Source organism: Trachypithecus francoisi, unplaced genomic scaffold (genome assembly GCF_009764315.1).
Source record: "Trachypithecus francoisi isolate TF-2019V2 unplaced genomic scaffold, Tfra_2.0 Lachesis_group8, whole genome shotgun sequence".
Classification (NCBI taxonomy): domain Eukaryota; kingdom Metazoa; phylum Chordata; class Mammalia; order Primates; family Cercopithecidae; genus Trachypithecus; species Trachypithecus francoisi.
The window spans coordinates 1,637,280-1,662,155 of NW_022681473.1; the positions used below are offsets into that span (position 1 = coordinate 1,637,280).

General features: G+C 59.2%; 1 protein-coding gene across 4 annotated transcripts in view; it reads left to right on the forward strand.

The window, feature by feature from the left end:
* Positions 1-2,941: 2,941 nt before the first annotated feature.
* The window catches only part of LSP1 (lymphocyte specific protein 1), a 39,894-nt gene continuing 17,959 nt past the window's right edge, over positions 2,942-24,876 (forward strand). Inside the window, exon 1 of one of the 4 annotated variants that reach the window (XM_033206313.1) lies at positions 2,942-3,174. In XM_033206313.1, coding sequence (XP_033062204.1) covers positions 3,122-3,174 — 53 coding nt within the window. In that variant the 5' untranslated portion in view covers positions 2,942-3,121. Of the gene's footprint in view, positions 3,175-19,688; positions 20,039-21,159; positions 22,474-24,876 lie in introns of those variants that run through there. The other 3 variants (XM_033206314.1, XM_033206316.1, XM_033206317.1) reach the window with 3 other exon arrangements.

The window sequence follows — 24,876 nt, forward strand, 5'->3', positions numbered from 1 at the left end:
GACACCCCGCACCCTGGCTTCCCTCTCCTCTGTGATTCGGGAGGTGAGGGCGCACATCTGCTGAGAAAGCCTCCCAGAGCATCCTGGAGTGTGGCCTGTTCCTCAGCCTGGGTTCCTGGAGAACAGGGCAGGGCTCCCCCACGCTGTGGCCGGCTTGCGGGGGGCACCACCAGAGGGGCCGTCCTGCTGCCCTGCCGCTGCTATGGTGTCGAACTCCCACATTCTGGAAGTTCGAGATCCCAGGGTGGACAGGGCTGGTTCTCCCGAGGTCTCTCCCACGGCTGGGGGTCCTGGTGCCCCTTGGTACGACTGTCTTGTGGATGCCTCACCCTCATCTCTGCTGTCTTCTCATGGGAAGTTCCCCACCATGGCTGTCCATGTCCATATTTCCTCTTTTTTTGAGATGGAGTCTTGCTCTGTCACCCAGGCTGAAGTGCAGTGGCACGATCTCGGCTCACTGCAAGCTCCGCCTCCCAGGTTCATGCCATTCTCCTGTCTCAGCCTCCTGAGTAGCTGGGACTACAGGCGCCCGCCACCACGCCTAATTTTTTTTTTTTTTTTTTTTGTATTTTTAGTAGAGATGGGGTTTCGCTGTGTTAGCCAGGATGGTCTTGTCTCCTGACCTCGTGATCTGCCCGCCTCGGCCTCCCAAAGTGCTGGGATTACAGGCATGAGCCACTGGGCCTGGCCCACATTTCCTCTTTTTGTAAGGAAACCAGTCACACTGGATGAGCGGCCACCCTCCTCCACCATGACCTCATCCAGCTAATGACACCTGCAGCCACTCTGCTTCCAAACACGGTCATGCTCTGAGGGACTGAGCTGGGGTAGGGCTAGAACTTCACCATATGAATGTTGTGGGGAGCATGATTCAGCCCCAACAGGGTTGGGTAGGCAGAGGGGAGGAGGGCACACTCTCCAAGCCCCCAGGGCAGGCTGATCATCACCCCAACCTTCAGCTCCAGGGTCTATGGGCCTCCCGCTCTGGCCAAGTGGCTTTGTGGACCTGGGGCTGAGTGTGGTTTTGTGCTTTGTGTCTCCCTCTTGAAATTCTTAAGGTTTTTTTGTTTTTGATTTTGTTTTGTTTTGTTTTGTTTCAGACGGAGTCTAGATCTGTTGCCCAGGCTGAAGCACATTGGCACGATCTTGGCTCACTGCAAACTCCGCCTCCCTGGTTTAAGCAATTCTCCTACTTCAGCTTCCCGAGTAGCTGGGATTACAGGCATGTGCCACCACGCCTGGCTAATTTTTGCATTTTTAGTAGAGACGGGATTTCACTATGTTGGCCAGGCTGGTGTCAAACTCCTGACCTCAAGTGATCCACCTGCCTCGGGCTCCCAAAGTGCTGGGATTACAGGCTTGAGCCACCGCACCCTGTCAAAATTCTTAAGTTTGAACCACAGGGTCCTGCATTCTCATTTTTCTCTAGCTCCAAAAGTGAGGCAGCCAGTCCAGCCTTCGGGCCATAGAGGGCGGGACGGGGTGGACCCCAGTCTCCATCTGCCTGTTCTCTTCCTGGCAAGGTTCCTGAAGCTCCCAGTGAAGAGGTTGGAGCTGCCCTTCTACAGGCCAGGCAAAGGAACTCAAGGGCAGATGGACATGGGCATTGCACCTGCCGACACGGTGCCTGGACGGGTGGGTGAGCGGGATGGCTGCAACCTGGAGGCGAGACCCTACCGCCCCGAGGGGAGACGTTTCAGGATGGCCTCAGGAGGGAGGCTGCATGGTGAGAACCGCAGGGCTGTGCGGGGCTTGGGGGCCCTTAGGGACCCTCAGGGAGGAGGCATGGGGAAGACACAAGCATGGCCTATTCATCTCCACGGCGCTGGGCCTGGCCTGGTTCTAGCCCTGCCCATCATCTGGGCCACAGATCCCTCTGGTGCCTCCACTCGTGGGGCTCTGAGCAAGCCTCTGCCGGTGTTTGCGGTGTTTGGTGGGTGGGGGACTCGCTGCCTCCCGTGGAGGCGGCTCGTGGTTCGGGCCCAGCCTGACGGGCCAGCACGCTCTGCCCTGGGCCTTCCCGACCCCTGGCCTCTCTCCAGCCCCTCTTTGCCTCGGGAACCCCTGCAAATCCTTGCTGGTTGGATTTCTCAGGCCCAGCCACTGGCCAGGGCTCCCTTCTGCCCTTCTCCGGGGCTGAGGTTTCCAGCAGGGAAGCCTCCACCACCTCCGTGATTGCTCCACTTCGGCCCAGCTTAAGTCCTCCCCTGCCTCAGCTTTTGGGGTCTGGCCCCCGCAGTCACGCCTCCTCCTGACCCTGGAGCCGCTGTGTGGCCACTCCCAGAAGCTGAGGGCAGTGGGGGCTGGAAACAGCCTCCATCCCTCCCCCTGGCCCTGCCTGTGCCTCTTGGGAGGGTCCCTGAGGCACCCCCATTAGAGCCTGGTGGTCAACTCCAGCGCCCAGAGCATGGAGAGCAAGGGGCAGCGGGGGGACGAGGCAGCTGCCCAACAGCTCGGCATCAGCCAGGGAACCCAAGACAGAGCAAGGCACCTGACGGGTAGGATGTAGGGGCATCCCGGGCACAGCCCCTAAAGCCACCTGGAACCCACAGCCATTTGGGGTGCTCAAGGCTATGACCCCAGGCTTTGAGAAAAGGTTCCACCAAGTTCCATGAGCACCTGTAGGAGAGCCGGCCTCTGGGGATTTCAGCCAAAGAGGCTACCACGCTCACATGGTGCTTATGGGATCACGGACGTGCTTGTCCCTGATGCTGCAGGAGAACCAGCCACTCACAGGTGAACCTGGCAGCCAGAGCTACTAGCGAGGACCACGGGCAGCATGCCCTGCCCCTCCCAGCCTTGACGAGCTGCCTGAGGCCATCTCAGCCCTTGCACCCCGTCTCTGTCCCCCAGGCCCCTGTAACTTGCTTAACGCTTCCTGAGAGGTGGTTTGGGTTTTTGTTTTTTTTTTCTTCCTCTCCTCTTGTAGCAACAGATTAAAAAACAACACCCTGACCCAAGCCAAGATAGGTTCCAAACCTCAACCTGCAGCCGGAAGGGGGAAGTGAAACCTAGCGGGGGGTGGGGGCTCCGAGGCCGCCCCAGAAAGCGCTGAAAGCCACAGCACGTACACCCACTCCAGGAATCAGCCAGCACCCTGTGGGGTCCAGACTACAGGCCGATGGCGGAGGCTTCGAGTGACCCAGGCGCCGAGGAGCGGGAAGAGTTGCTGGGGTAAGGGTCTGTGGCGACACCCAGCGCCCTGTGCTGTGTCCACGGGTACATAGTCCTTGAGCTGCATGGATGGTGGAGAACTGGGGTGCTTGATGGGGAATCTGGGCTCCTCAATGAGAGAACGTGGATGTCCAATGGGGAAACTGGGGACCCACAGACAGGTGTCAGGAAGTCTTGCCGGGACCCCCGTCTCATAACAAGGGTGGAGGCCTCTTCTGCCTGCCTCTGTGCCCTGAACTCACTGGGGGAGGCGCGTGGGATCCTAAGCCCATGGTGGATGCCTGAAGCGGGGAGACCCCAAGACGTGGCCTGGACTGCTGGGGAGGAGCTGGGGACTGTGGGCCCTGTTAGCTTGGGAAGAGACGAGGTGGGGGCTGGGGAGCAGCTGCTCTGTGAGGGGTGGAACTGGCCAGGGCCCAGCCACCTGCCCACAGGACAATCTGAGAGGGGTTATCCTGCCTTGAGGGTCTGGAGGCCGCCAAGCTTGGGGTCCAGCAGGCCTCAAGGCAGGACACCCAGAGCTGCCCCTGACTTGCTGTAAAGGACAAGGCCCAGGATTCTGACAGGTGCCTGTGCTGGGTGCTGGCCACCGTGTGTTGGTTGGGATGGGGACATGAGGGGGCATGGCAGAGGTTGTGTGTGGGACTACTAAGGCCAGAGCTGGGCAGAAAAACCCCACAGCCAAAGGCCTCCTAGTGGGCAGCTGTACTCTGTGGTACCAATGGGCATCCAGCCCTGTGCTGGGGTGGGTGGAGAGGGCTAGGGGCCTGGTAACTGGGCTCCCTGGCAGGGAGGAGCTGCCGGCCAGCAGACATCCAGGCATCGAAGCTAAGCCTCACCAGGGGAACCTGAGTTGCCCCCGGTGCAGGTCCCAGAAGAGATGGGAGGGCTCAGGGTGTGGGGTGCGGGGACAGGCAGGGCTTTGAGGGGCAGAGGGGCAACATGCTAATGGCCAAGGGATGGCCCGTGCTAGGGATAGAGGCCAGCCTAGGAGCAGGCTAGCGGGGGCTGTGGCTTGGTGTGCGGAAGGGAAGGTGCTGGGGCCCAGGTCACAGAATGGGCATGACACCCGAAGCCACACAGGATGGACCTGAGAGGAGGCCCAGGATGACGCTCACACACCCCAAAACTGCAGCCAGGGCTGCTACCAGGCTCTGCCTGGGTGCTGACGGCAGAGGGTCCCTGTCTAATCGACCCAGGGTGGTGCAGGACCACCTCCCTGCCTTCCTGCAAAGTGGGTCCTGGCCCCAGCTCCTGTGCTGTGTTGGCAGTTGCAGTCACTGTCCTGTGTCTGTGTCCTTGGTAGCTGTCACATTGCCGTGGGCCTGGTGTGTGTGAAGGGTCTGCATCTTGGACTTCTTGCTGCCAAATCCCACTGGGGCACAGGTGTGGGGGCTGCTGAAGGGACGCCGCGTGCCGTGAGTGGAGTGGAGGCTAAGCAGAGGCCGCGGCTGGCTGGGGGCTGGGTCGGGATGTCCGTGCCTGTCCCCAGGGAGAAGTGGGAGGATGCCCTGCCCAGGCCGTGCACAGGGAGACAGGCTGCTGGGTGCACAACAGCTGTGTCGGCTCCAAAACGGCCCCTCTGTCAGCTCCGCCCCCAGCCCTGGACGAGGTGCTGCTCCTGGTCACCTCCTGCCCATAGAAGGGCAGGACTTGAGCCTCTGGGCTAGGGCACCCCCGCCTTCCTCCTTGGCCTCATCCTTGGCCACCCCCTCCCAGCTGTCTCAAATGCCTTGATCCCCGGGGCCGGGCAGGGTAGGGGGTTGGGCGGCCATGGCCAAGGCACAGATGATCCCGGGGCATCTTGGTGCAGATCCCGGGAGGCCAGGGCTGCACCTGTGCCGGCGCTGTCAGGAGCTCCAGCTGGAGAACGATGGTTCTCCTGAGCTCTGCAGAGCCTGGACTCCCTCCTTAGACAGCCCCTGCCCCTCCAAACTGCATGGGGTGGGGAGCCAAACCTGACCTTTCAGAATGAAACTGAGAGCCCGTGCGGGGTAGGCTTCTCATTTCAAAAGGTGATTAAGGGAACCGGGGATTTTCCTGTCTAGGACGGGACAGAAGTCCCCTGCACCCAGACAGGGATGTGTGGCCTGGGAGGCCCCCCGCGGGAGTCCCCAGGAAGGCCCAGGCTGGGTGGGTTCGGCTGAGGCTGGAGAAAAGCAGATGAGACAACCCCCCACGCATCTCACAGGGCACCAGGGACGCCAGGCTGTGACGGTCTCAGGACATGCCTGCCACACGAGGCCCAGGGCAGGCCAAGCCCCTCCAGCCGGACAAGTGGGTCCAGCCCCTCAGACTGTCCCATGATGTGGCCCCTCCCCTCAGACTGCCCGGGATGGGGCCAAATTCTTCAGAACCACCCCTCCATGATGTGGCCTTTCAGATGCCCCCAGGACAGGACTGTCCTCTCCCACCGGGCCTCAGGCCAGAGCAGGTCCCCTGACCCTGGGCGGGGTCCAGGCTCCATTTCGGCTGCCAGCCAGGCTGGACTGCGGTTCCTCCACTCGGGGGCACTCCTGTCTCGCCTGGCTGTCCAGTTGACAGTCACTAGCTTGTCCTTGTCCCTTGGGGGCAGGGACGAGGATTTCACAGAGCTCCCTTGTGGCTCTGAGGGGACTCTCTGGTGACGCTGGGGGGACGCCTGCCCTCCACAGCCCCCAGGAGCAAGACTCCCCACACTGAGAACCTACCCAGCCTTGAGGGCTTTGAGGCGACGAGGACGAGGCAGTCCCGGCCCACAGCAGGGAGGGTCAGGACACCCTCCAGACCTTGGGTTCGACATATCCAAATGTTGGAACCCAACTCTGCAGGGGTGCACCCTCCCTGGGGTCACACTGCTTACGTGGCTGCAGTGCCGTGCCTGTCCTTGGCCCAGCTGCCCTGGGGCTCCCATCCCATGCCCACACCTAGAAGGCAAGTCTGCCTGCCCGCATGCCATCCCACAGGCTCCCTGGCGGCTCTCTCAGTCTGCCCCTGTGCAACTTAGGCCCCCACCAGGATGACCCTGCCCCCAGTCTGTTCCCCATGCATGACCAGGCCGTGTCTCCCACGCAAAGAACCATTCACCAGCTACAGACAAAGACCATGCCACTGGGTGGCCACGCCAGGCCCTCCTGGCCTGGTTGAACTCACTTCCCATCCCACCAGCTTTCCCAGCTCTTCCCAGTTTTGGAAGGTGTCAGAGCCCTGGCACGTGCCCCTCCTAGCATCATCCAATCACCTTGCCCCTCTGCAGACCTTCAAAGGCTTGCCCAGCCCGCGGTGGGAGGCTGCTGCCCAGGGCTCTGGCAGGACTTGCCATGGACAGCTCCAGTCCTGCAGCCCCACCTGGCCCATCAGAGCCTCCCTCACTTCTCCATGTGCTGAGCTGAGTTGGGAAGGGGAGGGACGACCTGAGGGGCCTCGCTGAACTTCTGTCCCTGGAGAGCCTCAGAGCTCCAGATTCTGCAGGAGGAAGGGGCTGAACCCACCTGGAGGCCCCAGGCAGCCCCTGGGAAGCCTTCATCTGAGCAGCAGGAGCACACGGGATGGAACCCCCCAGGCAGCCAGGCCCTTGGGCAGCCCTCCCGCCCACCTTCCCTCCGAGTAAGGGCCGGGCACCACCCGGAGGATGCACAATGCTCCAAGCTGGGGCAGGCAGCCCCGAGAGCCCCCAGCAGTGCCTATGGCTGCTCAGGAAAGAAGGCAGAGCTGGGGACAGTTGGGGAAGCCACCTCAGCCCCAGGCTTGGCCCCACAGGGGCTGCTGAGGGAGGTTGGCATTGAGGTCTAAGCCCTGGGGCTCCCTCCCTACACCTTCCTGTGGTCAAGACCTGATGTCTGGACCCGGGATCCCTGGGGAGGTCCCCTTCCTCCTGCCCTGGGCAAGGGGTCTCAGGCACCTGGAAGTTTCCCAGGGAAGCAGAAGGATGTCTTCTTCCTCTTGGGCTGGCAGGCGCTGTTGTCCGCTGACACCCAGCTGGGCTGTGTGCACAAATGGGAGCATCACAGGCCCCACCCCCGCTGATTCTGGAAGCCAGAATCCTTCCTTCCCCCGCCCCCTTCCTGGTTCCCTTGTGTCTCCTAAAACAATCCTGTAGCCACAGAAGGGCAGTGCCAGGAGGGTCTGGGGGCCAGGTGGTCCAGCTGGGACAGGCCCTGGCAGGTGGCACCTTGGGGTGGCAGGATGGTGGGCCTCCCCTCCACTACCCTGCAGGCCAGCCTGCTCAGTTCCCTGAGAAGGTGCCAGATGGATGGGTGAGCCCTAGAGAAGAGGAGGGTGTTGGCAGTGGAAACAGCCAAGTGGTCTCCCGCTCTGAGTCCTCAGGCTGGTGAAGGGTGGGGGTGTGAGCTCTGCCTTGCAGTCCCAGCCCCTGAGATCCCACTGCTGGGGGAGAAGGAGGGGGACGGGCTGCAAGGCCCCAGGGCTGGTCTTGCATGAGCTGCTATAGGCCTAGGAGTGCTTTCTGGATGAGTAGGCCCTACCCCTCTGAGGCCTCAGTTTCCCCATCTGCACGCTCAGAATGTAGCTACTCAGACCAAACACTTGCTCCATGCCAGTCTTTGCCAAGTTATTTGTTTATTTATTTATTTATTTATTTATTTATTTATTTGAGACAGAGTCTCGCTGTGTTGCCCAGGCTGGAGTGCAGTGGCACCACCTAGGCTCACTGGAAACTCCGCCTCCCAGGTTCAAGCAATTCTCCCACCTCAGCCTCCCGAGTAGCTGGGATTACAGGCACCTGCCACTGGCCCCCACTAATTTTTGTATTTTTAGTAGAGACAAGGGTTTCACCATGTTGGCCAGGCTGGTCTCGAACTCCTGACCTCAGGTGATCCACCCACCTCAGCCTCCCAAAGTCCTGAGATTACAAGCATGAGCCACCGTGCCCCACTTTTGCCATGCTTTTTAAACCAAGCCTCTTGTTTCATCCCCCAGAGCTGTGAGGCAGGTCCTTGGAGCTTCCCATGTCACAGATGGAAACCGAGGCTCACAGGGGCCAAGTGCGTTGTCCAAGGGCTGCTCCCTGCCTGGGGAGGGGCCAGAGTCCTTGCCCCCGTGGGGTTCGGGTGCTGAGGGCCCACAAGACCTGTGGGCACCAGCAGGGAGCAGGACTGGGCTGCCCTTCCCGGGGACTCTCTGACCTCACACCACTCACCAGCCACTGGACTCAAAGGCTCCTGAGAGCGCCTGAGCACTGCTCATGGCCAAAGCTCAGCATGCAACCAAAGGGACCTCCTGGAAAAGCAGAACTGGGACTGGGCGCTGCTGCACCAACAAGATCCTCCACTTCCCTCTAGCCCAACCCCGCCCAAATCCCAGTCCTCTGCATCTTTTTGGGGGCCACTAAAGACCTTCCGGGAGATGGCAACCCAGGACCACAAGGCAATCGGAGAGGGCTTTCCACATGCGCTGAGGCAGATAGAACCAGGCCCTGGCTGTGGACAAGGATGTATTGATACTTAGAAGAGAGGGAGGCGAGCGGGTTGGAGGGGCTCGGCCAGAGGGCAGCCCAGCAGGGTGCCTTCCCCAGGGTTAGACTGTCTCCAGCCAGCCCAGCCCCCACCCCGTCCCCAACATCTAGGGACCTGGAAAGAGGTTCGAGGGGCTGCATGGGGGTGGGGTTGATAGGAAATTAGGCGGTTGAGAAAGTCAGACCTCCTAGTCATGTACCACCCAGCACAGCCCCGCCAGTGCCAGACACAGGCAGATAAGGGAGGAGGGAGATGCTGAGCAGGGGTGGAGGGAAGAAAGCCCCTGGCCCTTTCTTGGGGCCAGGCAAGTCCTATCCACACTCCGTCTGCTAACTGCCTCCAAGCTGCTTGTGTGTTGTCAGGGAAGGGAGTTTGTGGCAGAGAGGGCCTTTGAGTCACCTGCATACCCCGGCAGGAGGGGGCAGGCACTCTGGCCCCTGACCATGGAGCCTAGAGCAGGGCTGCTCTGTGCAGGGCATTCAACAGCATGAAGGGTTCTAGCATCCCTCTTGGGTTCCTAGTTTCCCCGGGAGCAGGGGAGCAGATGCAGGGGCCTCTACACACTCCACACGCTTAGGGAGAGTGGCTGAGGTGTCCAGGAGGCCCTGTCCACTGGGGCAGGGGGTGGGTTCTATACCCAGTGCCCTTCCCAGAGCCCCCGATCTCCAGCTGCTCATGGGCTGCAGATGAGGGTTCAAAGTTGCACATGGGTCACTGCCCTGCTCCACCCCTGGCAGGTGGGACCTCACCTATTGCTCCTTTCTGCTCCAGAGAAGAGCACGTCCCCCTCATCTCAGAGGTGCCTGTGCTCCTCCTTCCTGGGTGGAAATTACACTTTTGACAGTTTGGTTTCTGAGGCAAGGCTGACTCCTCCTCTTCTCCAGGGTACCTGTCCTCAGAAAAGCAATGGGACTTGGGATAGAAGGATCTAGCCAATTCATTCCAGATGAATCTAGAAACAATCCTTTAGCCTTTCTCCTAGACTCAGTCCCAACCAACATCTGAGCTTCATCACCACCACCCAGCACCCAACATTCACCACCTAGCCCCAGCGCCCAGCTCCCAGCACCCACTACCCACCACCCACCACCCACCACCCTGGACCCTACCCATGGCTCTGGCCCATTCTCCTATTGTCAGCAGTGCTTGCTTGGACAGAGGGCCACACTGAACAGATGCATGCTCCAAGCATTTGGAGGCTACCTCCTCTTTAAATCAGAGACATTTATCTACCAGGGATCACTCGGGAGCCACTGAGGCCACCACCCCATCTTCCCCTGTCCCCATCGGCTTGTTCAAAGCACCTTGCACTGGGATGCTGCTCTGTGAACACATATTTGCAAGTATATGTCAGGGATGATGAGAGTGTGTCAATAAGAAGACAGATCCCTACCTCTGTAGCCCCTGCTTAGGCTCTATCAAGGTGCTCAGCCTCCTGGGCCATGGTGGTCTGCTTTATTCTTGGGCCATGAGCTTATGAACCATGTCTTAGTCACGTAAGAAAGGAAAAATAAAGATTAGAAAAGAATCAATTATGGAGAACAGTATGAACGAATGGAAAGATGAATGAAGAGTGATAGGAAGTAGGAACAAATGGATGGATGGATGGATGGATGGATGAATTGATGGATGGATAATTGAATGATGGATGGATGGATCCATGGGTGGATGGATGAATGGATGGGTTGATGGATGGATGGATGGATAGATAATTGAATGATGGATGGATGGATAATCGAAGGATGGATGGATGGATGGATGGATGGATGGATGGGTGGATGGATAGAGGGATGAGTGGATGGATAGGTGCGTGGATAGATGGACAGGTGAATGAATGGATGGGCAGATGGATGGGGGTGGATGGATGAATGGGTGGATGGACTCATGTACAAATAGAATATAACTCATGTATAAATAAAAAGAAAGAATTATTTAGTAATTGATTAATGGATGAACAAATGAGCAGATGAACGAAAATAGATTGATGGATAGAAGAACATATGTATGTATATATGGGTGTTTGGAGGAAAGGACAAATGGATGGGTGGATAGATAAATGCAGATGTGAGTTTTAGAATATTTAACAAAGCATGTGGTACAAATATTAATCTATGAGAATGGGTGCTGATTATATTCATACATTCAACTGTGTTGTACCTGTGTATATCGGCTGATCATCAGCCCAATAGCTAAGCGAGCAGATATGCCAAAACAAAAGAGAAGTGGATGTATGGATGAATGGATGATGGATGAATGGGTGTATAGATGGATGAATGAATGAATGTACTGATGGAAGGACGCATGAGATGGAAGTATGGATGGGTGGATGAGTGGATGGCTGGAATATGGACGTATAAATGATTGGAAAGATTAATAGAAGGATGTCAGGAGAGGTAAACATATGGATGGATATGGGTAATAGATAGATGAATAGATGGATATATGGGCGGATATAACAAGAGATGAGTAGAAAGATAAATGGATAGATAATGAATCAATAGACAACTGAATCCGTGCTAGGTGAACGATTAGAAAGACAGATGTGTGAGCAGACACTACTAAATCAGTAATTTTGCACTGTCTTCCTGGAACATGTCCTCCCATTTCTCTCATCTCTTTTTAAATAAGAAAAGAATTACTTCTTTCCATGAGGCTTTCATATATAAAAATCCAAGGAAATAATTACTTATTTCCATGAGGCTATCACACATAAAATATCAATCCCCCCAGAACTCCATATGTCTTTACCCTGATTTATATTTTCTGTTATATTTTCCATCATCTGACCTTTATTTATTTATTTATTTGTTTGTTCCAAATGAAGCATGATCCTCACTGAGAGTAGGGACTTTGTTAGTGCTGAATTCCCAGCACCTTCAAAGTGTCTGAGTTCAGTACAAATTTATTGAATAAATATATGGAAGGATGGAGAGATGGATGGATGGATGGATGGACAGACCGACAGACAGACGGATGGCCGGCCGGCCTGCCGGATGGATGGATGGATAAATATATGGATAGATGGACTCATATACAAATTTGTAAATGGAGAAATTAATGGATAGATGTTTGGTTGGTTGAGTGAATAGGTGAGTGGAAAATAATAAGTAACATTGATTATGGGCAGACTATGTTCCAGTAACTGTTGTAAGTGTTAAATCATTTAGATGACTTAATAGACAAACTGATGGGCACACGTGTACAGAAGGGTAAACACACATGTGTGTGTATAATTGGAAATGGGACTCGCTAGGTGAGAAGATAGATGGGCATATGGATGGATAGTCAGAAAGATGTATGAATGGATGTATGGATGGTATGGGTAAATAGAATATTTGGACAGATAAATGAAAATAAGAAAAGAAGAACATTTGGATATAGAAAGATACATTAAAGAAGGATAAATAGCTCACTGTTTGGCTGGCTGGACAAATGGACATACAAACGGATGAGTGAACATGTAGATAATAGTAATTAGCATGTAATGAGTGGTTAAGTTCAAATGGATAGATGGCTTGCTAAATGCTTCTAAGTGTTTTCTACATATTTAGACATTTAGATAAGTGGATGGATGGCTAAATGGATGGCTTACTGAATGCATCTGTGAAGTGTTTTCTATGTACTAAGACATTTAGGTAAATGAATGGAAGGATCGATGGATGGATGTCAGATACTTGTTCAATGAATAGATGTATAGAGGGGGTGGACACGGTTATATGGATAGATGCCTGAATGGGTTAAATAGAAGGATATATTATGTTTATATAGATAATTGGATGAACAGTTACATTGGAAATTGATGATTGATAAATGACACATGAAAAGACAGGCATTCATATAGAAGGATGGATGGGTGAATGGATGGGTGAATGGATGGATGGATGAATAATGGATAGATAAATAGATGAGTGGTTGGATGGACGGATGAATGGATGGGTAAATGGATGGATGGCTAGGTGGATAGATGGATGAGTGAATGGATGGATGATAGATGGATGATGGATGGATGGATGGATGGATGGATAAATGAATGGATGGATAGGTGGCTAGATGGATGAGTGAATGGATGGATGGATGGATGAATGGATGGATGGATGGATGGATTGATGGATGGATGGATGGGTAAATGGATGGATGGATAGGTGGATAGATGGATGAGTGAATGGATGGATGGATGGATAGATGGATGGATTGATGAGTGGATGGATGGATGAATGGATGGGTGGATGGATGGACGGATGGATGGATGAGTGGATAAATGGATGGATGAATAGATGGGTGGGTGGATGGGTAAAATGGATGGATTAACTGATAGATGAATGGAGAGACGGACAGAGAGATGGATGGATGAGTGGGTGGATGGATGAGCACACACATAACAGTGGAGTTGACATCAAATACTCTCCCATATTGTCCCTCACAGGACATGCCCTAGTTGTAAAACCTTGAGTCTTGGCCACTACATGGAAATATCTGTTCTTGTCACTTTCCATCCATCAGCATTTCTGACAGATGCTCATTCTCTAGTGACAGGAAAGTCCTGCCATTCCAAGGTAGCTCTTTTCCCTGTGGGAATATTCTTCCTTCTTCTGAACTCAAATATGCCCTGGCCACATTTCATTCCTGGCTCTCTGTGGCCGGGACTCCCTCCAGAAGTCAAAACAGGAGGCAAGGAGGAAACAGGCAGGTTGAGGTACAAATGAAGCACAAGCTCACGGCGCCCCCACCCCAGGTAATCTCACCTCCCGTGGGTGATCTCACTTTCTCTGTGTGATCTCACCTACCCCGGGTAATCCCACCTCCCCCGAGTGATTTAACTTTCCCTGGGTGATCTCCTCTCCCCTGAGTGATCTCACCTCCCCTGGGTGATCTCACCTCCCCTGGGTGATCTCTCCTTCCCTGGGTGACCTCACCTCCCCAAGGTAATCTGGCCTCCCCTGGGTGATCTCCCCTCCCCTGAGTGATCTCCCCTCCCCTGGGTGACCTCACCTCCCCTGGGTGATCTCACCACCCCTAGGTAATCTTGCCTCCCCTGGGTGATCTCACCACCCCTGGGTGATCTCTCCTCCCCTGGGTGATCTCACCTCCCCTGGGTGATCTCACCTCCCCTGGGTGATCTCTCCTTCCCTGGGTGACCTCACCTCCCCAGGTAATCTGGCCTCCCCTGGGTGATCTCCCCTCCCCTGAGTGATCTCCCCTCCTCTGGGTGACCTCACCTCCCCTAGGTAATCTTGCCTCCCCTGGGTGATCTCACCACCCCTGGGTGATCTCTCCTCCCCTGGGTGATCTCCCCTCCCCTGAGTGATCTCCCCTCCCCTGGGTGATCTCACCTCCCCTGGGTGACCTCACCTCCCCTAGGTAATCTTGCCTCCCCTGGGTGATCTCACCACCCCTGGGTGATCTCCCCTCCCCTGAGTGATCTCACCTCCCCTGGGTGACCTCACCTCCCCTAGGTAATCTTGCCTTCGCTGGGTGATATAGACTTCTCTTGGTGACCTCCCCTCCCCTGGGTGATCTCACCTCTCCCAGGTGATCTCACCTTCCCAGGGTGACCTTTCCTCCCCAAGGTAATCTGGCCTCCCCTGGGTGATCTCCCCTCCCCTGGGTGATCTCACTAAATGTTTGTCCAACCTGAGGTCCAACCCTGGCCACCATCCCTCTTGCTTACTCCAGAATCCTGTGGTCTCTGCAGCTCTGTGGATGCTGGGGATGTGGGGCCAACACCGTGGTCTCTAGTGTCCAGTCCCTGCTCCTCCTGGGTTGTGCCGGGAGAGGGGAGATGCTGTGGGCTCCTCTCTCCAGGCCTGGCCGAGACCTATCCTGGTGCGTGCGTAGGGAGTGGGGACGGACTTCCTGACCCCCGCAGTCTCCATGGCCTAGCCCACCACCTGAGTCACCACAGCCCGAGCTATGGACCCATGTGGAATTTTCCGACTGTCGCCGCCACCCCCGGGCGCGCTGCCCTCAGCAGTGATTCACCCGCTCGCCCATCTGTTCACAGCCTCACCCTTGCTTCCCTCAGTGTTCCCAAGGTGCTACGCAGCCCCAACTGCCTGGCCCGGCTAGTCACGATAGCTGGGGAAACAAGAGGGGGCTGCTCTCCGTGGATATGGGGACAGGGAGTGGCATGGGCGGGTGGCTACGCATGCACAGAAGGTGGCCCGGGACAGTAACCTGGTGGCCAGCGGCCGGCAGACCCGGCTCTGGTTCTGGCTGTGCCAGGCCCTGGCTCTGTGACCTTGGAGGCCAGTGCTGCTGGCTAGACCTTGGTTTCTCCATCCTGGACATGGGTACAGTGGTGGTTTTGAGTGCCAGCGAGCTGGGCAAGCTGCCGGATGTGAGACTGCCGTCGTGGAGCTGACCCTCGGTGAGCCCTGAACACGAGTCCTGTCCCTCCCCTCTCCGGGCCACCCGTCCCTCCCCTCGCCCGGCCACTAGCCCCGAATGTTCTCCAGTGAGTCACAGTAGCCAAGCCCAACCAGAGGAACAGAGGGCTGGGCTGCTCCTCCCTGGGCCAGGGCCAGAGGACGGGGGCAAGGGGGGCCTGGCTGGCGAGGGCACCAGGGCGACTTTGTGCCCACTGGCCACCTCTTGGGACCATGGTGTCCCAATACCAAACTGAAGATGCCACGTTGGTGGCATCTCTGCTTCTCGGGGCATCTCTACAGTCTAGTCGGTTAGGGGGGCACCAGGAAAGGCAGCAGCCTCCCCATTTGGGGACCAGAGAGGGTTCCTGGGGTGTCAAGCCTTCTCCAGAGGTGACAAGGAGAGCAGAGGCCGGGAATGAACAAAGGGAAAGTGGAGAACCAGGAGCGGGGGAGAGGGGAGGAGGGGAGAGGAAGGGAGGGGAGGGGAAGGGAGGGGGGAGGGAAGGAGGGAGGGAGACAGAGATAGGGACAGAGACACCAGAGGGAAAGGAGAGAGGAGAGAGGGGCTGAGTGTGAGACGGGGAAGGAGGGGACGGGACAAAGAGGAACCAGCGAAGGGTCCAGGCCTGCGGTGATGGTGAGGGAGGTGGCAGGTTGAGCGGGGGCTGGACCAGAATGGCTGTCGAAGAAGAAGAACAGAGGAGGGCCTGGGCAGGGCCTGGCAGAGGGCATAAGGCACTCTGAGGTGGGAGGCGGCGATGGGCAGAATAGGCCCCTGTGCCTGGGCACGGGCACCACGGAGGGCTAGGGGAGACCGAGAGGCGGGCAGCGGCTGCCAAGGTGGCCCGAGGGGAGAGGCGGAGGGAGGAAAGGAAAGAGGAAGGGAGGGAGGGAGGAAAGGAGGCAGCCACGCTGCCCATCAGCGGGCCACAGAGATCTGGCTGAGCCCCCACGCTGCTGGGCTGGGAAGGTTTTCGCTCTGACATTTTTACTCTTCTCGGAAGGAGGAGGAGGTGGAGGTGGAAGAGATGGAGGCGGGAGGAGAAGGGGGCTGGGGGAAACGAAAGGGAAGCAGCTGCTGGGCGTCCTGAAGTAGGAGAGGGGAACGGGAGACCCACAGTCAGGGAGACCCGCAGGGATGGGGACACAGGGACCAGCCTGCCCGCAGGGAGCCGGCCCACAGACTCCTGTGCCAGGGACCAGAGGGGCCAAGACACACAGGCAGAGGGTCACAGGGACGAGCAGACCACCAGACAGAGAGAAGGGACAGGGGAGGGGTGAGAGCCAGTGAGAGACCGAGGGCCAGGGCAGAGCGCCAAGGAAGTGCAGGAGTGAGAGGGGCAGGGAGAGGCAGGAAAGCCAAGGAGAGCCAGGCATAGGGGGCGGGGGTGCGGGAGGAGGACAGCAGAGAGGAGGACAAGCAGGACAGGAGCCTTCGAGGATGCTGCTGTATCCCTGGGGCTGGGGTCAGGCCAGGTCGCCGCCTGAGCAGAGGCTGCAGCACGGGCAGTCCTGAGCTTCTGAGGAGGAACTCTAGCAGACAGGGCCTGGATATCCTCTTGAGGTAGGTCCCTCCTGCCCCGGCTGGGCATGGAGGGCAGGGCAGGATGCCAGTGCTGGGCTGCCACATGCACCGGGCCAGGCCCCCAGGCATGAGGCCACTGGGCCTCCCCCAGCTTCAGTGGGCTCTGCTGCCCCAGGAGTGGGCAGGGAGAAGGTGCCAGGCTGGCCGCCTGTCCACGTGTGAGTATGGAGGCTGCTTGGGGCCTCTCCTCCTCCCGGCTCCTGGCAGCCGCCCACGCATCCTCCTCCCCTGTCCCACCTGCACTGCCGGCTGCACTGTCGCTCGCTCGCACCTCTCCCGGAGCCCCAGCGCTTCTGCTCAACTCTGAGCCCCCAGGATGAAGGGCCCATCCTCTGCGTGGCTTCTGGAGACTCCCGTGGGGTCCTTCGGACCCTGGGCACGCTCCTGTCACCCTCACTTCACAGATCATGAAACGACTTTGGGCTGAGCTCATCTGCCTTGGCCGCATCACACCAATCCTGAGTGGGAGGCTCCTCAGGGCCAGGGAGGGTACCTAGGCCTTGTCTACCTGCAGGCATTGGGCCAGTGTGGTGCCCTCTCCCCGCCTGTTACTTCCTCTGTAAATGAGTGGTGTGGCCCCTCATGAGGTCAGGTGGGAGAGCAGAGTTTGAAGGGCCCAAGACTCCTCAGGACCCAGCCTGGGCAGTCAGAGATATCCCTCTGTATCTTCAGCCACTCTGAGCCACCTGTAGGGCCCTTCCTCCTCCTCAACCCTTTCAGGTTTTTAAGCCAAGTTGAAACGCCGCCTCCCCCTTGAAGGCTCCCTTGCTGCTTCTTAACCTGGAGGGCTGTCCTGCCCTGACTCCCTTTGATGGCACAGAGCATGCTGGCCGGGCCTCGAGCTCCTAGGAGGCAGAGCTGGATCGGTCAGCCTGCCACTGCCCACCCAGACCAGGCACTCCATGCTGAGTCTCTGAGAGAGCAGAGAGCCAGGGATGCCCATGGGGGTGGGCTCTGCAGGGTCTGAGGAGTTGAGGACAGCCCGGCTCACCCCTCTTCCCCAGCTCCCACTTGTTGAGTCCATGCAGACGCAGAGAGATAGCTCTGATCTGGTCCTCACCTACAGGGTCTCCGGCTGCCACCCCAGTTTAGGACCAGCACCAGGATCTGCAGTGGGCCCCTGGCTGGGCACACCTCATCCCAGCCTCCCCCTACCCCTGACCCCCATGAGCCTCCTCCTCTCGGGCTTCCAGGCTCTGCTGGTCAGACCTCCCCTCCCTGTCCAGTGGGAATGTGTTTCCCCAGGGAACGCTGCGTCCCCCAGGAGCTCTGTGGCCTGGGATTTGAGGAGTGCCTGGGGTCAACCCCCCAGGCTCACCAGTGCTACTTAACAAATGGGCCCAAGAGAAGGAAGCACAGCCCCCGGGGGAGCGGCAGAGTCCCTGCCTGTCTGTGCAGGGGCTCACCCCCTTGTCACCAGGGTCTTGGCCATGAGCACCCATCCAGCAGGCCCAGCACAAACTGCAGCCCCATGTGAGCAAGCAGCACTCGGGGGGCACTGATGTCACGTGGGCCCAGGCTCGGGGCCAGTCCCTGTGGACCTGGGGAGGACACAGCGGGGAGGGGACCTCATTAGAGGCAGTCAGGCAGTGGGATGGTGGCATAAGGACCCGTCCCTTTGAACTCCCTGGGAACTCGCCCTGACGGGGGCCTGGCAGAAGGCAGCAAGAGTCCCTTGTCCAGCTATGGGGGACAATCATGGTGAGCTACATGAAGCAAGGCTCACGCGTGTGCACTGACACACACCCCCTCCAGGACACAGACCCAGAGGCCACTGCACTGCACCCACCCACCCACCACACCCACACTCGCAAGTGCACACACACATGCACACACACGCACTGCCACCCGGGACAGTGCTGCACTCACCACCACTGCCATGATCACTTCTCTGCAGTCTCCAACAGCTCAAACTTCCCCAGTCTCAGCCCTCCAGGCCCGGCAGGCTGCCCCCTACCCACTCCCTGTTGGATAAAGGAGGGAGCCAGGCTCAGAGAAGCTGTGGGTGAAGAGACTTGCCCAAGGCCACTCAGCAGGGCATGGTAAGCCCAGGTCCCCAGGTCCCTCCTCCACCCACATCACCCCATCCCTTCAACGGGGATCCCCTAGGTGTCTCACCATGCCGGGGGCAGGGCTGGGAGAGGCATTGCAGTCAGGGTGCTGTGTCCTCCGTGATGAGCCCTGAAGGGCCATGCTAGGTGCCAGCAGCCGCCAGGGAGTAAATTCAATGCAGTTTACCTTCATTAAAAACGGTGCTCTGGGCCAGTGGGAAAACGTGTCCCCCCTGCCCCATCCTCCCCTGCCCCATTGTCCCCCACCCCTGCCCCGGCGATTCTCCTTGTCTACACCTGGTGTGAGCCCAGGGGCTCTGCATGTAGCCGCACAATACCATTTTCTCCAGGTCTGGCTGTTCCCAGCCTCTGCCAGCATGCGGCTTCTGGCGGGCAGGGTCGGGCCCTGGGCTGACCTCCCCCCAATGCCTCCCTGTCAAGTCTGCCCTTCCAGGCACCTGGGAGTCTGCCCTGTGCCTCCTGCCTACTCCTGGTCAACTCGGAGCTCTCCGGGGCCAGCTTGGGCCAGGCCAGTGTTAGGGATGGTCAGGGGACCTAAAGAGGACCTCAGCCCACTCAACTCCAGAGGTCACCCGGACTCAGCCACTGGCCTGGTCCTGCCACCTGTGGGGTCCTGGTTTGGGAGAGGGCACCAGGCCGGCTGCGAGTGCCTTGTAGCCTGGTCCGGAGTGAAGAGGGGGCCTGGGGATCAGCCTGGCAGACATCCTTATCAAGCACTGAGGTCCCCAGAGCCCTGTGCCCACCCCAGCCACGGCTCTTTGAGTGGTGTGAGCCCCTCCATTCCCTCGTGCCAGGCACACATCTGCCCACAGACGTGGCGGCCACCCCGTGCTTGGCTCTCCCCAGAGCTCTGAGACCCCTCAGGCAGGGACCCGCCCTGAGCAGCCTGGTCCAGGGACCTCTGGGGCTCCTGATGTGGCCAGTGGGGCAGGAATGGGCTGGCAGCCTGCTGGGCTGGCCCTGAGGGGGCTGGGGGAAGCCAGGCCTCCAACCACAGTGTCCAAAAGGGCGTGGCTGCCTTGGGCCCATCCAGGCCCGAGATCCTGAGGGTGGGGTAGCCCCCGCCCTGGCAGGGCTGGAAGTCCGTCTTCGGACAGAGCCCGTCCTGCCCAGAAGCCCAGCCAAGCCAGCAACAGGGGTGCAGGGACCGAGTGGCCCAGCCCCCTGGGCAGGGTGTCAGGGCCGGAGCCCAGAGGACTGCGGTTCAGGCTTCAGTCCCAGCCGGCGAACCAGAGCTGGGCAGAGCGGCCAGCAAGCGGCAGCCAGGGTGCCCTGGGCACTCGACCCCCAGATGCCCCTGCTGGAGCCGTAAAGGGGAGGCACCCTGAGCCCAGAGGGAGCATGGCCCCGGGGACTGAGCACCCGGCTCAGAGTGGCTCGGCAGAGGTTGGTAGCCTGGGGTTGACCACAGAGGTCTCTGGAGGGCAGACAGGAGCTGCTGCAGGTGGGAGCTTGTAGGAGAGAAGCCCTTGGGTGGCCCTTGGATGGGGTGGGGACCATCGGAGAGAAGGGTGAGGGTCTCTAACCCCAGCCCCAGGCTCCAAGTGGGCTGAGTGAGACGCGGGAGGCGTGAGCGTGACCGTGAGGGTTGGCTACTGCCCGTGACGGACTAGGGAGGTCTTGGTGAGAGCCGAGGTGGTGCCTGTGGAGGTGAGATTGGGCGCCAGGCCTGGCCAGGGATGCTGGGAGGGGGCAACACTGGGCCTGGGGCTGTGAGGGTCTCTCAATGAGAACAAGCCCTACCTGGGGAGAAGTGAACAGAGAAAAGAAAGAAATAGCGAAGGCATGAGAAAGAAATGAGAGAAAGGGAGGGAAAAATGTGGAGAGGGAAGGCGAGAGCAGGGGCTGCCTTGAAGGAGGGAGAGGGGAGCAGAAGCGGGTGCAGGGTGGCGGCAGGAGGGAAAGGGCAGAGGGAGGGGCTGAGTTGCGAATGAAAGCTGCGTGAGGGTCCCGGGCACTGCCCTGTGCAGCCGACCCCAGGCGTGAGAGGAGGGGTCTCTCCCACATGGGCCCCACCTGGCAGGTGCCTGGGGCAGGAGGCTGCGGAGCCACTGTCTCACGCAGCTCCTTGGTGCTGCCAAGACGGGAGGTGGGAGGAAAACCAAAGAATCAAGAAATGGATGCTGAAGGAACGCGGTGAGGCCAGGCGAGGGCTGGCGAGATTGCCAAGGAGAGGACGGGCGAGGAAAATGGAGCGCCCAACAGAGAAGGGGATACGGGGGAGGGCTGGCTTTCTCTGGGACTGAGGAATGAATTTCTGCGCCCGGACTTGGACCCCCTGGGTCAGGACCCTGCCCTCCACTCACATTCAGGGGCAGCACCTCTTCCAGCCTCTGTCCCTGCCTGGTCTTCCCCACACCTAGTTCTTGGGGGTTGAGGGGTTGGAGCCCCAGCCATGTCATCAGCTCCCTAGGACCCCTGCCTGAGACGCACACCTCCGAGCCTCCGTGTGTGCGTCTGTAATGGGGATGCTGAGACTGCGGCCCTGGCAACTGCAGTGAGGACGGAGGTGCTGGCTGTCCTGGTGCTCGCTGTGCCACTTTAAACGGGGATGTCTGGACCTCAGGCGCAGAGGACCAGGGCAGTTCCACTTGACCTCAGCCACCAGGACATCCCAAGGCCATGTGAGTCTCCCATGGCCCACTGAAGCTGGTCCTTCATACCCCATTTTGCAGATAGGAAAGCTGAGGCTCAGGGAGCCTCCAAAGCTTACCCCTGTCCTGGGAGTTGGCAGGGGGCATCCACAGCACCAGGACACACACACCAGGAAGTCTCCTGGGGAAGGAGGGCCAGCCCAGGGGCAGACTCTTTTCTGCGCTGTGATGTCTCCTCTGCACCCCAGGGGTGATGAGTCTGGGAGGGGCTGGTCACCCATGAAAGCTTCGGAGAGGGGCTGGTGGCCAGGCTGGGCACCCCAGAGCTCCACACGCAGACATGGCATGGGGGCATCAGGCAGAGAGCTTGGTGGCTGGGTGCTATGGTAGGAAGATACCGGTGCTGTGAGAGTGAGACAGGTGGTTGAATGCCAGGCTGGCTTGGCCGTTCTCTGTGGGTGTCGGCTGTGGCTCCCGCCCAGGTGGGCACCACGTCTGAATAATATATGAAGCCTCTGGTTGCATGGAGGACGGGAGCGCTTTGGGCAGCATCTGTGGGCAGAGCCTTCAGGGATGTGAGGTACATCTGGGCACAACTAGCTGGGAAGGAAAGAGGATGGCAGAGCCTCAAACCGATGCCAGGGACTGGTCGCGTGTCCCGGAACGTGCCAAAAACCTGCCTCGTGAGCATGGCGAGAGCTCTGCCAGGGCAGTACCAGCTGGCCCAGGAGCCGCAGCGCTCCCGAGGGCCATCCAGCAAAGGCGGGAGGCGTAGCCGGGCTGTCGGTGGGACCTGTGGGCATCAGGGCTCCTTGTTCCCCTCTTGTGGGAAGCAGGCACCAAGCGGGGGTGCATGTAGATGCCTGTTAGGGTGAGCTGCGGCGGATGACACTGATCGCCGGGTGCAGATGAGGGCCCCGGGAAGGTCCTCCAGGTCGCCTCACTCGTGGCACGGGCCCGGCAGCATTGTGGTCAGTGGCACGGAGGAGGACGGAAAGCCATGTGCACAGCACGCAGAGCAGGAGGAGGGGGAAGAAAGAGCAGGCGCGGGGCAAGTGGAGCCGCAGCCATGCCGGGATGCAGCAGGCAGGGCCACCCACGAACAGGGCGGGGCCCTAACCTCCGACCCAGGCCGGTTGCAGCAGATGGGGCAGAGATGTGAAACAGCTGCAGAGCGGGACGAGGGTGCTGCCGGCACAAGGCTGACCACGGAGCACATCAAAAGAGGTAGGGCACCCAGCGCAAGGGAGGTGATGGGCTGGTCAGCGGGACATCAAGCTGGTTCTGGACCCTGCTCTGAGGACAGTCCCTGATCCAGCCTCTGAGGACTAATGGGAAGCCAGGGGTAGAGGGGCTGGGGGAAACAAGGCTCCACTGTCCAGTCTTAGCAGGGGGCCAGAGCTTGGGGCTCTGTGGAGGCCACACCATGAGGTTTCCAGGGTCATAGATGCCCTGAGGTCAACACTGTCTGCCAGTGCGTGGGCACCCCTCCTGTTGGGTGTCTGGGTAGAGTTGGGGATCTGTCTGGCTGGCGTAGACACCTTTGTGACTGGGTGTGTGTGGCGGGCAGGCCTGGGCTGCAGAGTCACCCTGGCTGGCACTGGTAGAGTTGGGGGTCTGTCCGGCTGCTGTGGGCACCTTTCGGACTGGGTGTGTGTGGCGGGCAGGCCTGGGCTGCACTCACCCCGGCCCGCACTAGTAGAATTGGGGTCTGTCCAGCTGGTGAGGGCACCTTTGGGACTGGGTGTGTGTGGCGGGCAGGCCTGGGCTGCAGTCACCCCGGCCCGCACTGGTAGATTTGGAGTCTGTCCGGCTGCTGTGGGCAGCTTTCGGACTGGGTGTGTGTGGCGGGCAGGCCTGGGCTGCAGAGTCACCCCGGTCCGCACTGGTAGAGTTGGGGTCTGTCCGGCTGGCATGGGCACCTTTCGGACTGGGTGTGTGTGGCAGGCAGGCCTGGGCTGCAGAGTCACCCTGGCTGGCACTGGCAGAGTTAGGGGTCTGTCTGGCTGAAGTGGGCACCTTTGGGACTGCGTGTGAGTGGCGGGCAGGCCTGGACTGCAGTCACCCCCGTCCACACTGGTAGATTTGGGGTCTGTCCGGCTGGCGAGGGCACCTTTGGGACTGGGTGTGTGTGGCGGGCAGGCCTGGACTGCAGTCACCCCAGCCCGCACTCATAGCCTGGTCATGGCATCACCACTCTGGGGTGAAGTTGAGGCAGGAGCTCGGGGCCCTCATGTAGCACTGGGTGGGTCATGAAGCTCAGGGGACTTCAGCATGGGAGGAGGTGAACCCATCGCCTCCCAAGTTGGATAGCAGTCCCAGCGGCGGGGGTGGGGGGACAGAGGGAAGCAGGTTTGGATTGGGTGGGTAGGGAACCCAGAGGAACAGACCCCTCCCTGTGTGCCTCTCCCCAGAGGTAGAGGCAGGGGGAGGTGGAGGCAGGGGGAGGTGGAGGCAGGGGGAGGTAGAGGCAGGGAGAGGTGGAGGCAGAGGGAGGTGGAGGCAGGGGGAGGTAGAGGCAGGGAGAGGTGGAGGCAGAGGGAGGTGGAGGCAGGGGGAGGTAGAGGCAGGGGGAGGTGGAGGCAGGGGGAGGTAGAGGCAGGGGGAGGTGGAGGCAGGGGGAGGTAGAGGCAGGGGGAGGTGGAGGCAGGGGGAGGTAGAGGCAGAGGGAGGTGGAGGCAGGGGGAAGTGGAGGCAAGGGGGAGTTGGAGGCAGGGAACAGAGACACAGACAAGCCTCAGGTCATCAGGAGTTGGGGACTGGCATCTGAGATTCGGGGAGGATGGGGAGAGGAGAGGGCTGTGCGGGTTGGGAGTGGCTCTGTCTCCCCTTGGCTGTGCCTCCCTGGGGAGTCCTAGACAAACGCACGGCCACGGCACCCCTTCCTCCCTGCCAGGACCCTGCCCACTGTGGCGACCCCCAGGCTCAGAGCAGGCACAGGAACCCCTCCTTTGAAAGACTTCCTGCCAGCTCCCCTCTGTGGCTCCTGATCCACATCATGGGTCAGCGCTGGTTTCTTGGCAACTGCTAAGATCTGTAAGGGCAGGGAAGAGAGCTAACTCCTCCGTCTTTGGGTCCCTAGCACCTGACAAAATAAACTGCTGGCTAAGGAAAGACGGAGGGAGGGAGGGAGGGAGAGAGGAAGGAGGGGAGGAAAGGCGGGAAGGATAGAGGGAGGAGGGAAGAGGGAGGAGGGAGGATGGAGAAGGGAGGAAGGGAAGGAGGGAAGGAGAAGGAGAAGAATGGAGGGAGGAGGGAGGAGGAAGGAACTGGACCGAGGCTATGGCTATGGAAGAATCGAATCGTGCCCTGGGCCATCCCAGGCAGGCTGAGAAGAAAAAGCCGGAACCAAGCCTGGGCTAGCCGGGTGGTTGTGGGGCAGGAAGTAGCCATCAGGGTGGCAGCCGGAAGAGCAGGGAGCCCGGCAGAGGAGGGAGGCTGGGGACGGTAGGGACAGTGTCGGGGTGAGGTCTGTTCTCCCCATGCCTCTTCCTAGGGACGAGACCTCAGGCTCCACTCCCCAGCTGTGAAATGGGTGAGAACTGAGGGTGACTGAGGCTCGGGGTTGTTCAGGGCGGGGTGGGGCTCTGAACCCAGCAGGCCTGGCACCCAGGCCAGGGCTCCAGGGGA